General features: G+C 42.9%; 1 protein-coding gene across 1 annotated transcript in view; it reads right to left on the reverse strand.

The window, feature by feature from the left end:
• Window positions 1-2822, reverse strand: part of LOC306995999 (neuronal migration protein doublecortin-like) — a 43413-nt gene extending 40591 nt beyond the window's left edge. The window contains 1 exon segment of the mRNA XM_079608081.1: window positions 2736-2822. Within this exon segment, the coding sequence (XP_079464207.1) occupies window positions 2736-2743 (8 nt within the window). The 5' untranslated portion in view covers window positions 2744-2822.
• Window positions 2823-15644: the final 12822 nt, after the last annotated feature.

Here is a 15644-nt window from a genome sequence, read left to right on the forward strand (position 1 = left end):
TTGACGTGCACATTTCAAACACACAACCCAAAGATACAGAAGTGACAGAATTCCAAATGTGGCGTAAAATAGAAACCTGTCCTCAAAGTCTGTCATTCGAAAAGCATTTCACCTGAAACACTGAAACCAACTGTGTTTTCCGGTCTACGCCTACCATCGTGTAAGTACTACACATATACACATGCTCTCTGAGTAACACACACCATGGATTGGCCTACATACAGCAGACCCACACAAATTTCAATGTCAGTCATGAGCTATTATTAAAAATTCCCTGTGGAGACAGTCGTTTCACGAAAAAACGAAACACAAGGAAACTGAAGGTATGGTCATCTTTAAACTAGTTATCAGGCAGTATTTAAATGCACTATACTGTAGATTGAGAACATAGAAATACACACAAGTTCACTGAGTTTATACACATTTATACAGCACATATGCTAGCATTGATAACAACATATTCCACATTTAAATCAATCAACTGTTCCTCACTTGCCAGTATCCATGGCAACAGCAACACAAGCTTGCCATGTTTTCTAAAAGGATGCACAGATGAAGCATAGAAACTAAATGTCAGCATCAAATCACACGTGATCATTAACATTCCATTCATTATTAAATGTCATTAACTGAAATCATCTGAAGAACTTAAATAAAATATTGACTGGTTTGTTTGTTTTATTGGCTGATTTCTTTTATAAGGAATAACCTGTAGAAGTTACAGGACATTCATGGCGAAGTGTGTAATTTCCACAACACCTACAACACCAAACTGAGTGTAGTGTAAGATTCACTTTGTAAAATACCTGACCTGACTAATTATTTAGGGAAATGATGTCATTGATATGGCACCACAATTAAATGCACACTGCAATCAACAGTCCTCATGAAATTAATTAGCTAATTGTCTGATCTGTGACATAAAGCAATGAAATATAAGTAAATTTCACACCTTTAAAAGCCGTCCAAAAACAAATCTTAAGTGACTTGATTTACAGCAACAGACATTCATCAGCCAGTAACACTAACAGATGATTTTACTATTATCATGTAGCTACGCTAGCATAGTGATGATAATAACAACGGACATGCAAAGTTAATAGAAATATTGGTTAATTTTTTAGGGGGTATACATCATATTTTGGTGTGATGATTCTTTTTTTATATTTATCTGAAGAACTGAATTATTTGGTTGACAGAACCAATACAAAACTGTTGTTATATTACCCTAGTGAAAAATATATATGTATTTTGCACTTTATTTTACAGTATGTGCTCTTAGGTGTACTAACAGTGTATTAAGAAAGTAGTGGGCAATGTTAAAGGAACACTCCGACTTTTTGGGACTTTAGCCTATTCAACGTATCCCCCAGAGTTAGATAAGTCCATACATACCTTTTTCACCTCCGTGCGTGCTATAAGTCTGTTTGACGCACCCACCGCTAGCCTAGCTTAGCACAAAGACTGGATGTAAATGGTTGCAGCTAGCATACTAATCCAAATAAGTGAAAAAATAACGCAAACATTTTCCTATTTACATGTTGTGATTTGTATAGTCACAGAGTGTGCAAAAAACAAAGTCACATGAGACACATACATATTTTAACCGTATAAATACTGGGAACTATATCCCCTGAATATAGGGCGGAGTGATAACCGCAGCGCACCTGAGACTGCTCTGAACGAACTCTCTGCTCCTCACCACGGCGCGTCTCAGGTGCTGCGGTTATCACTCCGCCCAAGTAGCAGTGCTTCGCCTTCAGAGAATATAGTTCCCAGTATTTATACGGTTAAAATATGTCTGTGTCTCATTTGACTTTGTTTTTTGTACACTCTGTGACTATACAAATCACAACATGTAAATAGGAAAATGTTTGCGTTATTTTGTCACTTATTTGGATTAGTATGCTAGCTGCAACCATTTACATCCAGTCTTTGTGCTAAGCTAGGCTAGCGGTGGGTGCGTCAAACAGACTTATAGCACGCACGGAGATGAAAAAGGTATGTATGGATTTATCTAACTCTGGGGGATAAGGTGAATAGGATAAAGTCCCAAAAAGTCGGAGTGTTCCTTTAAAGTTCAGGGTTAGTACCTAGTTATTACACAGTTATTACAATTACTATAATGACTGCATATAATGTACATGCGGAACAGGACTGTAAAATCAAATGCTACACGTTTATTTTATGCTAAGTATACTACAAATTTATTATTTATGTTCCTTATATTAATACCCTGCAATTGTTTTGGTATACTAAATTAATATAGTTAAAGTATTTTACTAATTATGTGCTAATTTTCTACTTAATGCACTTCGGTTTTCCTCAAGTAGTGCTGAGGTCCAACTAAATATATACTTAAGAATATTTTATGGTGCTAAAATTAAACTATTGCAAGCATACTTTAGGTAAACTTCAAATAAACTTTAGTGACTTAACATGAGTAAACTTTAAATATCTTGCATTTAAAGACTAATATTATAAAGTCAGTGATTATATCTTACTAATAGTGATATTTAAAAACACATTTTAGGCTTAATATTAAGGCAAGTACTCCAAAAAAAGTTGAATTATTAAAGTAAATATGTTACTACTTGGTATGAAATAAATGATTTTTAAATACAATTTGATGTAGTTTTTTTCCATTAGGGTATGCATCATTTTCAATCTTACAATAGATGCATTGGTCTTTATTTATATGCAAATTCTTGACTTTTCATTGGAATTCCACCTACAATATCATGCTAGTAAAATCATCCCACAATCCACCGCTCCACCCTTTAGCGAGAACTGTGGGAAGGAAACAATAGAGGAGAGGCGGACATAATATTTAGCCTCCATTTCCACAGAAACACTCCAACACAAGTTGCCATTGGATGGGTTTTTATCTCCCCCCGAAAAAAACAAAAACAAAAAACCTTTTCAGGTGTGGGCTATGGGAAGAGATCGTTGTAGAGGTTTTCCATGTTTGTAAAATAAGACATTTACATACACATGCAAATTTGATGTTCTAAAATTATTATCAAATAGGCTGAGCAACAACTCTCTGTAAAAGCATGGAGAACTAAAAACAAACAAACATACATGTCAAATAATCATATAATCAAATAATCCTATAAAAAATATATAATAATTAAATAATGGGACAAAAAGAAATTGTGTGAGAGAGAGTGAGAAAAACCAGGTCAAACCGTTGTAGGGCGGTCAAGCTAGTTTTTGGAGCATTCTCCAGGTTAACTTTAGCCCCACCAACATGTGGCTCAGCTGGTCGACCATCGAAACAAGCTTGGACTTCTATTGACCTTAAATGGACAGTCTGGATCCGATAGAAAGCATGTAAAACCAGCCACAGTTCTAGCCGTTCCAACTGTTTGTGTGATGAAAATGATGGATAATGCTATTGTTTCTCAGAGTTGACTAGAAGACTAAAACATATTTCATCTTCTCTGAGTCTGTTTCAAACCCTAGTAAGCTGTCTCGCTGTCTTATCTATCTAGGCATCTGTCTTCTAGTGAGCATCCTAACCTAAACAGAACCTCAATAATGCCTGATCCGAACTCTCTACACAAAATAGCACTGTGCATAAAAAGTGCATAAAGCACAACACAATGCTTTAAGGATTAAAATACATACAGATTCAAATATTTTATCCATTTTATTTAGATTGCACTATTGCACTATTAAATTTAGTTTACATTAATACACCATCTTGGTTGGATTTCCTCATTCAACCAAAACATATATCAGATATCAGCATAAGGTTGCTGCCTAGCTTTTGTAACAGACATTGGGCCCTATCTTGCACCCAGCGCAATTGACTTTGAACACCGACGCATGTATCATTCCTATTTTGCACCCGCGCACAGCGGACTTTTCCCTCCACAGACGCACGTCGGTAAATTAGGAAATGAACTTGCGCTCGCGGGGGCGGTTCAGCGCAAAGAGGAGGCGTGTTCCGGCGCAAAACTTCAATGGTGCTATTTTCCAGTTTTAGAAAGCAATTGCGCTATTAACCAGGAAAAAAACAGTCTAAAGACAGTGGCGCGTTGCGCGTTAGTGATATGGTATTTTAAGGGCGCGTGCTTGGCCATAATGTTAACGCGCATCCACTTTGATTCTCTAATATAGCCTAAACAGATGCAGCAGTTTTCATTTTTGAAAATCATATATTATAACAAGGAAAAATATTAACACACGAGGGAAATCATTGTTGTGTCCGTGAAGATGTGAAAAAGATCTATCTAGATAAAAAAATAAAAAAATCTAGATTAGGCTACACATTTAGCCTACTACCCAAATTATATGCCTGTTTAACCGAAGATAATTTGGGTGGGTTTCTCCCATCACCCCCAATGTCACTTCTCTGTGTTTTACGGCCCTGACGAGAACGTCGGTTTCCTCGGCTGTGAATCGCTCCTGCGTGCGCCTGGCAAATCCGCCGTTATAATAGCAATCCGCCATGGAACAAGCGCGTCTGCTCTTAAAGGGAATGTGAGAGGACGCTCTGATTGGTTTATTTCACGTTACGCCCAAACCACACCTATGAATAATGAAGCTACTTCAGACCAACCCCTTTTAGATTTGCGTCGGGCGCAAGAGTCATTTATCCGCCGGGAAAATAGCAACAGCGCCGGGATCCGCCCACAAAGTTACTTGCGCTTTGCACTTTGACACTTGCGTTTCAGATCGTTAAAATAGGGCCCATTATGTCTAGATAGGCAGCTCACAAGTTTTTGGAACAGAGTTTATGTCTCTCTCTCTGATTAAAGTCCAGACTGAGAGGAAGGCAGATCCTGGCCACTGAGCTCCACGTGGACCAGGGCCAGAACTTCGAAAACACAGCTGCTCTCTTTAAACAAAACTCTCTCTACCCTCCACAAAAGAAATGAGATATAAAAGAAAGTGAAAGAAGGAGAGTGTTCGAAAAGGACAGTTGTCTCTGCTGCAGTTCCAACTGTATCTTTTCACTTCACCCTTTCTTTGAGGATAAAGTGATTAAGCAAGCGCAAGAATGTAAAAGTCACTCACATAAACACACTAACGGCACACATGCTTAATAATGCATTTGAAGTGCTAGACACACACGTTTGTGTATGTGTGGTGCTGATATTCCCTACATTATGTGGACCAAATGTTCTCACAAGTATGATAATACATTTTTCATTATGGGGACATTTTTTTTTTTATTCCCCAAGAGGAAACAAGGTAATAAATCATACAGAATTATTATTTTTTGGAAATTTAAAATAGCAGAAAGATTTCTATGATGGGTAGGTTTAGGGGTAGGGGTATAGAATGAGTTATATAGTGTAAGGGAATATACAGTTTGTACAGTATAAAAACCATTACGTCTATGGAGAGTCCCCACAAAGATAGTAGACACAGAGAGAGAGAGAGAGTGTGTGTGTGTGTGTGTGTGTGTGTGTGTGTGTGTGTGTGTGTGTGTGTGTGTGTGTGTGTGTGTGTGTGTGTGTGTGTGTGTGTGTGTGTGTGTGTGTGTGTGTGTGTGTGTGTGTGTGTGTGTGTGTGTGTGTGTGTGACTAACATATGCCCCATCTGATTTCAACAAACAGTGGTCATCTGTCCATCTCTTTGTCACTGAGGTCTCCTGCCCCCAACAAGACTTTTACAACTTATACTTGCCCCTCCCACCCACCTTCTGCTGTCCCAGCAATTGGTCAATATTCTCATTCTGTTACCGCACTCTCCCATCTGAGCACACATTCCCTCAAAATACTCCCCCATACCCCCCTAAACCAACAATGGATCAATAAAGCTACACCACTCACACTACTCTACCTCATATTACACAGACAAACACACACACACACACAGAGAGAGAGAGAGAGAGAGAGAGAGAGAGAGAGAGAGAGAGAGAGAGAGAGAGAGAGAGAGAGAGAGAGAGAGAGAGAGAGACTTCTATTCAAAGCCAAATCAATAACTACTCATCAATGTCCTGATATGTTTTTAACTCTTTTTGTCTGCAGAACCGCCAGCTGTCAATAGCCCTGCTCCCAATTCCCTGTCTGGCAAATATCACACCGTGTCCTGGATTTGGTCGATTAAAGGTTTTGTTTAAATTCCGCCTGGAGAGGGACAGTCACTTAAATAACAATACAACCCCTCTAATAATGGATTACTGCCATACTGGGAGTTTAACTCATCGCTATCCATGTTTGATTTCATCCCTTTCATTTTACAGTAATACTTCCTAAAAACAAGTTTTGCCCCCATCTTCAAACAGCTAAGTATAAAATTTAACACATAATTTGTGTAGTTTGTGCCACGGACATGAATGGTACATCAAATTATGTGGTTGTTAAAAAGTCAAAGTTTTTCACAAAAAAACGAAATTTCAGTTGTTGTTTTTTTGGCCCTGGTACAAAATGACCACTAACATCATTTCACTAATTATATTATCAGCACACTGGAAAGTGTGAATGAGTACTAGTCAGGTGAAATCACACTATCATTCTGATTGGATTATAAGAGCAGATTTATTGCTACAAAAGGAGGGAATAAGTGCTTCCGATCATTGTGTTATTGTGTTAGCAATGGTTACCTCAAAAGAAAGATATGCATCCATCCATCATTGCCTTGCATCAAAATGGTTTCACGCGGAAGGAAATTAATGCAAAGGATATTGTACCTGAAATAACCATTTACCGGATCATTAAGAACTTTAAGGAGAGAGGATGAACTGCAGTGAAGAACGCTTCAGGACTTCCCAGAGTGTCCAGCAAGTGGAAGGACCCTCTTCTCCTGAGGAGTCAGCCACAGAATCATGTCACCACCAGTGCAGAGCTGCTCTATGTTGGCAGAAGGCAGGTGTGATGCATCTGCACGCACAGTGAGGGCAAGACTTTTGCACAACGGCCTACTGTCAAGAATAGTAGAAAAGAAGCCACTTCTCTCCAAGAAAAACAATAAGGATAGACTGAAATTCTGCCGGAAATACAATGATTCGACAGCAGAAGACTGGTGCATAACTCATTTCTCTAATAAAGCCTTCTTCCGGCTGTTTGGGATATCTGGAAATTGTATTGTCCAGAGAAAAGGTGAACGCCATCAAGAGTCATGTGTCATGCCAACAGTGAAAAATCCTGAGGCCATCCATATGTGGGGTTACTTTTCATTCAGGGATTGGGCTGTCTCACAGTTCTGCCCAGAAACACTGCCATGAATAAAGAAGCATCACCTGCGTGCCACACTGCGTGCCTCGAGTCTCACGGAGTAACACACAGGAGTAACGACCGTGCAAGATGAGAGAGGACCAGGCCTGAGGCTTTATGTTGTTGTTTTTATTATGTTTATATGCGGCAATTGTACGTGAGGGGCAGCTGATTTACTTTCGTTTTGTGTTTTAAAGTATTATGTTGAACGCTCACCAGTCCCGCCTCCTTCTTCCCTAAACTTTAAACCTTGTTACATTGGTGCCGAAACCTTGGAGGATAGAGGAACCGCTGTCATAGAGCCATCGCCGCTGTGGGGAAGTCACTGTGCCATCGAGTTGATAGTGCAGCATCTGACACCAAGTTTTACTCTCTCCCCTCTGTCTCTCCTCGTCCTTCCGTTTCCTTCTCCGTCGCCTTGTCTGTTCTTACACCCAGGTGCTGCGGGCCGTGACTGGCCCCCGGAGGTGGGGAGTAGAACGCAGTCTTGAGTATAACCCCCTGGCTTGCAAGGGGCGATGGGGGTATGTGACAAAATGGGCGTGGCCGGTACAACGGTGGAACGGAGCAAGGCCAGTGGGGCGATTGCAGAGTCTCACGGAGGAGCTCCATGAGGACAAAAGGAGGAGTGACTTGCAATTGTCTCTGAAAGACAAGAGAGGACCAGGCCTGTTTTTTTTATTTCTATTATGTTTATATGCGGCAGTCGTCCTGCAAGAGCAACTTCTCCCAACAACCCAGGAGAAATTTGGTGATGATCTGTGCATTTTCCAGCATGATGGAGCACCATGTCACAGGGCAAGAGTGATAATGAAGTGCCTCATAGATCATTACATTGAAATTTTGGATTCGTGGCCAGGCAACACCCCTGATCTTATTCCCATAAAGAACCTGTGGTCAATCCTCAAAAGGCGAGTGGACAAGCAGAAGCCCACAAATTGTGATAAACTCTGATCACTAATAACGTTTTCTCACTAAAAAGGATTGCCGTCAGTCAGGATTTGGCCCAGAAGCTGATATCCAGAATACCAGAGCGGATTGCAGAGGTTATGAAGAAGAAGGGTCAACACGGTATATACTGAGTCTTTGCATATATTGAGTGTTTTTTGTCAATAAAAGCCTTTAAAACTTCCAGTATAACATAGAACCATATTTTAAAGGTTCTTTCATCCTTTCCATGAACCTAGTCTGGGTTCAATCAGAGATTGGTCAGATGGCCCAGTCTGTTGTGATAGGTCCACCGCTTACAGCATGTGTCAGTAGCTTCTTCAACACTTGTATACACAGTGATACAAACAGTAGCGATGCCGTTGGTTCTACTGTAGTAATTCGAGCCTGAGTCTTCGTCCTTTGGAAGTGCATGCAAAATGGAAAATCTTTCGCAGCGCAGAATATAGCGTCTTCTCGACATGTCCACAACATGAACCAAACTCTTCCAGATGTCAGCTACAACTACAGTGTTTGACAATGAGATGTCAGAACTGCCAAATACTACAACTGTCCTTGATTTGATCTAGTTGCTTGGCATGAGTAAGAAAGTAACAGTATGACAGAGTTAAAGAGAGAGCTCGGGCAGTATTAGACTATTTAAGTGATTAACCTAATTTATTTTTTACAACAGAAAACAAGCTAGGTAACAAATCAGTAAGCAGTTGTAAAGTACACATGGAAAGTTACATGCTCATATTACAACCCATTAAACACAAGTACGTGTTACTGAGATCTGAAAAATCCTGAATAAGTCGGTATGAAAACTAGGCATATGTTATTATTGTTGAAGATTGTCTTGTTTGCAAAAATTATTTTTTTACAATGTATTAATGGATTATAAGATAATAAACAGATACGATTTTAAAAACGGTTTCTTCTCAAATCGATAATTATGTCCCCTTAATTGTTTATCTGGTGAAAAGTTGTGAAATAATTAAGCGTAGTGTCAGTTCTGGCAGGTCACGTTAGTTAAGCTCGCATCACCTGACTATCAGCTGATACACGTCTACCAATAGGAATACAACGCCTATCACTGTATACAAATATAAGATCCTTCAGTATTATCAGCAGATATCGCGTTTCTCAGGAGCGAATTACCCTCCTCCATCCCCAGCTCCTCCTCTCGCCAGTCAGGATTTGGCATTTTGATTCCCCTTGAAACAGAATAAATTCTCGAATTATGTTGTACTTTAAAATCTTGAATTAATGAGATCTGCACTAAATACATTCATGTTGGTTCTGTTCTGTTTACCCTAAGGGGGGTTATTGGTGCTCTCCCTGCTCTTATCCATGCTAGGCTGCATGGATGCCCAGGGACTTCTTGCTCAGAACAGAACCATACTGCCAATCCTAACTGTATGCTAATTGTCAATCGTATTTAACAATAGTGGTCCTGACAGAAACTGATACGATTGTACATTAAATGTCTATCTTGTTTGAACGTGTTCCTTTGTCTTGGCTCAAAACTGCTAGAAACAGTTTTTCCTCGCGGAAGATTTGAGTTCAGTGAGCTAGTACTTCAACTCAAATCAATATTTTGTGTTTAATTAATTACTTATGTGGCAACTCAAGTAGTCGTGTAATAAGTGGGATAATGTACATTATGAGTTGAGTTGTTAACGCAAAAATAAATCCCTTCAGGGTGATGCAAGACCCCTCCGCTTTAACCGGCTGGATGTACATAATAACCAGCATTAACTTACTGTTAACCAATGACAAGATTTTAGAAAGGCTGCATACTACAACTGTCACATTGTTAATGTGTTTTCTGTTGTTTATCATGGACTTTTAGTTTGTTTTCCATCTTCAGTGTTTTCATCATCTCTGTCGTCATTTCATTAGTTCATTTTCGTCACCTGTTTAGTTAATTAGCCTTGTTAATCATCATCATCATCACCTGTCGTCACTCGTTGTCATCTGTGTATTTAAGTTCCTGTCTCTCACCCTTCAGTTGTCGGTCAATGTTTGTACATGTTACGTTGTATGGAGAGTGTTACCCTTGCCTGTACCAGTTTTGTTTAAGTTTGATTCTAGTAAAAGTTTGAATTGGAACTTTGGGCCTCAGCCTGTCTTCATCCGCACCATACCCGTGACAGATTGACCGACCAATCTAAAATGGACGAATGGGTAAGAATTTTCGCCCTGGCCAAGGAGAGCCAAGATCTCCCAGCCTTTGCCCATGGAGGGTCGTTTGAGGGAACCCGTCTGGCCAGATTTCGCGGGACCCGTGGAGGCCGCAGTAGAGGCGGTGGTCGAGATGGACCCCGACACCATTCTCCGCTTTGGTCCCTCTTCGACCCTGGACGGTTGACGTCCAGCTCCAAGCCGCCTGCACCGCTGGTCCCGTCCAGCCCAGAGCTTCCTGCGCCAGAGCCCTCATCACTGCCCAGCACAGAGCCCTCATCGCTGCCCAGCACAGAGCCCTCATCACTGCCCAGCACAGAGCCCTCATCGCTGCCCAGCACAGAGCCCTCATCACTGCCCAGCACAGAGCCCTCATCGCTGCCCAGCACAGAGCCCTCATCGCTGCCCAGCACAGAGCCCTCATCGCTGCCCAGCACAGAGCCCTCATCGCTGCCCAGCACAGAGCCCTCATCGCTGCCCAGCACAGAGCCCTCATCGCTGCCCAGCACAGAGCCCTCATCGCTGCCCAGCACAGAGCCCTCATCGCTGCCCGGCACAGAGCCCTCATCGCTGCCCGGCACAGAGCCCTCATCGCTGCCCGGCACAGAGCCCTCATCGCTGCCCGGCACAGAGCTTCCTGCACCGCTGGTTCCGTCCAGTCCCGAGCTTCCTGTACCGCTGGTCCCGTCCAGCCCAGAGCTTCCTGCACCGCTGGTCCCGTCCAGCCCAGAGCTTCCTGCACCGCTGGTCCCGTCCAGCCCTGAGCTTCCTGCACCGCTGGTCCCGTCCAGCCCAGAGCTTCCTGCACCGCTGGTCCCGTCCAGCCCAGAGCTTCCTGCACCGCTGGTTCCGTCCAGTCCAGAGCTTCCTGTACCGCTGGTCCCGTCCAGCCCAGAGCTTCCTGCACCGCTGGTCCCGTCCAGCCCAGAGCTTCCTGCACCGCTGGTCCCGTCCAGCCCTGAGCTTCCTGCACCGCTGGTCCCGTCCAGCCCAGAGCTTCCTGCACCGCTGGTCCCGTCCAGCCCAGAGCTTCCTGCACCGCTGGTCCCGTCCAGCCCAGAGCTTCCTGCACCGCTGGTCCCGTCCAGCCCAGAGCTTCCTGCACCGCTGGTCCCGTCCAGCCCAGAGCTTCCTGCACCGCTGGTCCCGTCCAGCCCAGAGCTTCCTGCACCGCTGGTCCCGTCCAGTCCAGAGCTTCCTGCACCGCTGGTCCCGTCCAGCCCAGAGCTTCCTGCACCGCTGGTCCCGTCCAGCCCAGAGACTATTCACGCCATGTATCCACCGCCTGTGTCCTCAGTGACCGCGAGTCTGGCCATCATGGCCACAACCATGTGGTGTGTGTGGGCTGCGCACACACTGGAGCCGGTGTCTGTCCCTGAGCCGGTGTCTGTCCCTGAGCCGGTGTCTGTCCCTGAGCCGGTGTCTGTCCCTGAGCCGGTGTCTGTCCCTGAGCCGGTGTCTGTCCCTGAGCCGGTGTCTGTCCCTGAGCCGGTGTCTGTCCCTGAGCCGGTGTCTGTCCCTGAGCCGGTTCCAAATCCTGTCACTCTCCCCAAGTACTTTTTGGGGGGGGGCTATAGGCCGCCCGAAGGGTCCTCACCGCCATGGCCGCCCGAAGGGTCCTCACCGCCGTGGCCGCCCGAAGGGTCCTCACCGCCGTGGCCGCCCGAAGGGTCCTCACCACCGTGGCCGCCCGAAGGGTCGTCTCCGCCGTGGCCGCCCGAAGGGTCCTCACCGCCATGGCCGCCCGAAGGGTCCTCACCGCCATGGCCGCCCGAAGGGTCCTCACCACCGTGGCCGCCCGAAGGGTCGTCTCCGCCGTGGCCGCTCGAAGGGTCCTCACCACCATGGACGCCTGAGGGTCCGTCTGCTCCGCCATGGCCACGCCCTCATCCTGCTCCGCCCTGGCCACCTGCACGTCCTGCTCCGCCCTGGAGGCTTCCTGCTCCAGATCGGCCACCTGTTCATCAGCCTCCAGGGCGCCCACCCTCCCACCCCTTTGGATGTTTTACGGCGCGAGGACGCGCCTGGGGGGAGGGGGGGGTTCTGTCACATTGTTAATGTGTTTTCTGTTGTTTATCATGGACTTTTAGTTTGTTTTCCATCTTCAGTGTTTTCATCATCTCTGTCGTCATTTCATTAGTTCATTTTCGTCACCTGTTTAGTTAATTAGCCTTGTTAATCATCATCATCATCACCTGTCGTCACTCGTTGTCATCTGTGTATTTAAGTTCCTGTCTCTCACCCTTCAGTTGTCGGTCAATGTTTGTACATGTTACGTTGTATGGAGAGTGTTACCCTTGCCTGTACCAGTTTTGTTTAAGTTTGATTCTAGTAAAAGTTTGAATTGGAACTTTGGGCCTCAGCCTGTCTTCATCCGCACCATACCCGTGACAACAACAGTACCCTAAAATAGTCCCTAGTTAATCACCAATAATCAGTTGTGTCCACTGATTAGGTGACATTAGCCAAAAAGTAATTTTCAGTTTTACATTTCGATGAAAAATTACAAAAACAATCGTTTCCCCTTTGGAATAATATACACAGATGAATCATTCAGAGGAATTTGTTTCAAGAAAGTCAATAGGGTCCATTTTGATTTCATGTTGACTTCAGTGAGGGAAACACTACAAAATAAAAAAATAAACACTACAAAATAAAAAAATTCTCAGCGACTGAGATGAGGCTTAAAAATCAATACTCATCCATAACGGTGTTGACACACAGCAAACACAGAGCATGGTTTATTAATCTAAGGCTTGATATGAAATGACAAATCCATATCAGCTAAAAATAATCTAAATATTAGAAGGCTTCTCTTTCAAATCTCAGTACAATTCTCATGTTATGTTTCATTTAACTGTGATTGTTGTCCCAGGTATTTCTCCTAAATATAATTTAATAAACATTCCTGACATCTTGACAAATCTGAGCATTGTTGGCAATGCTGAGCTGGCTTTTGAAGCTTTAGAGGAGATAAGCGATATCACTGGGGTGGGTGGGTGCTTGAGGTGGTCTTGAATGATAAAAACTATGAAGCAAGAGGCTAAAGCAAACATCTCCATTTAGTCTTTATATGTAGTCTCATTGGTATTTTGGGAAAATGATTAAGATATGTGTCATGTGTTATTATATTTATAGCACAGATTCACAGTAAGACCTGCATTCAGACCTGTATTCAAATCCGTTAGGACTTGTCAAATGCCTAAGGTGCTTCCATCTCTATTGACTTAGTTAGAGGAATCCTATAAACGCTTGTCAGTGCTACCTAGCTTGACGACACCTCAATTAGCTCCTTAATCAGCACCCACAGCCTGACCTCCACTATCTTTAGCCTGTAATGATGGGATTTCTCAGAGCTAGGTTGCTACAAGTCAGCTTATTTGACTTCCTCACACCCAATCCAAAATCAAAACACGGCACTACAGAGAGAGCGAAGGAAAGAGTTCATCCTGCACATTCTCAAAAGGCCATCATGGACTTACTTTCCAACCATGCAAAGTGATTATGCAGACTACGTTTTTGGTTTTAACCACCATAGACCTCGATGGAGATGCGTCCACTTTGATATCGAGATTAGTAGTCAATATGGGTTTTTCAGTGACCAATTCTTTAAACTTTACCTTAGGTATTCTAAGTGGTTGTTATGCTGTTGCTAGGTGGCTGCTAGGGTGTTCTGAGTGGTCGACATAGCATTGTTATGTGGTTCCCAAAATGAACAAATTACTCATCCTCATGTCATTCCAAACCTATAAGACTTTCGTTCATCTTCGGAACACGAATAAATATATTTTTGATGAAATCTGAGAGCTTTCTGTCCTTCCATTGAAAGCTACGCAACTGACACTTTAAAAAGTTCATAAAAAAGATCGTAAAACTAATCCATATGAATTGAGCGGTTTAATTTTCTGAAGAGATGCGATCTCTTTATATGATGAACAGATTAAATTTAGGCTTTTATTCACATATAAACATTCATCAACTCGCACATCAATTATGGTAAATGTTCACTTGACATGCAAGAACCAATGAGGTTCATTCTCAAATGTGTTCATTCAACACAGTTGAGCTTCTGCAAGAACCAATGAGGTTTGTCCTTGCGCGTCAAGCAAGTACTGTTGAACTTCTGTTTATGTTGACTGATCAATGATTACTTGTGATTAAAAATTAAATATGCTCATCATATAATGTGATCAAGTCTCTTCAGAAAATTTGGACTAAATCACGATTTTACAATCTCTGTATGAATTGTTTTAATCCTTTAAAGTGGTAGTTGCGTACTGTAGCTGTCAATGGAGGGACGGAAAGATTTAATCAAAAATATTTTCATTTGTGTTCCGAAGATGAACGAAAGATTTATAGGTTTGGAATGACAGAATTAACATTTTTGGGTGAACTATCCCTTTAAGCCACACAATTTGAGGTATCAGATTTGAGGTATTCATGAGCAAGATTTCTGCAATAGGATTTAAAAAAAATCATTAACATTAGCAATTTCTAGTGGCTAGCTGTTATTATGCATTTGTGGAAATTAGTTAGCACAAATGGTATGGGGGATGGGGGGTGGGGGGTTGTCTTGCCAATAGGGCGGTCTGTGGCATTTAGACCTGGGCTTGTGTCCAGTGTGACTGCCAGAAGGGATTGCAGCAGCTTTTCCAATTAAAGCCTGGCTACTACCCCTCTCGCCTCACCTTGGATTACACACAAAATAATGCTGAGAAATCTGTAAACAAAAGACACACAGGACACAGTAAACGTATAAAGCGAGAGAACTTGAAAATGACATGCACACTTAGATGTGACATTAAAGAACAATCCAAGGTTTGATTACAAAAGCCTGTGAAATGTTGAGGCGACGCCCATGACTGAGGTGGCCCAATGATATCCCCCTCCCTGTTGTGCATTAGTGCTGATTTATGGGTCTGTTATTTGTCTAATCCTGTGGACAGTGTCCCTCTGTACCAGTAAAAAAAAAAGAGGGATTACATCCTTACTGTGGTCACACAAACACTACACACCTCGAGTGCTTTTATGCGGCCATCACTGGTGCAGAGGGGAATTGGGCCTGGTCCACAGCTGACACAAGGACTACACATCCCCCATCCACCCATGATGGGCAGAGATGACTCAAATGCACTGTCATACACCAGAACCCAGCAACTGAGATGCACTGAATCAGCAAGATTCCTCGTGTCATCCAGACATACCAGTTCATGACAGCCCTCCTTTTATTAAATACAATTATTGAAATCATTTACTCACTCTCATCTCATTACCAATCAACCAAAGTTCTTCTATCCAAGGAAAACAAAATGAGATGTTTAGCAGAATGTCCAAACAAAAGCTTACATTTCGGTCTGT

This window comes from Phoxinus phoxinus, assembly GCF_949152265.1.
Source record: "Phoxinus phoxinus genome assembly, chromosome: 3".
Classification (NCBI taxonomy): Eukaryota; Metazoa; Chordata; class Actinopteri; order Cypriniformes; family Leuciscidae; genus Phoxinus; species Phoxinus phoxinus.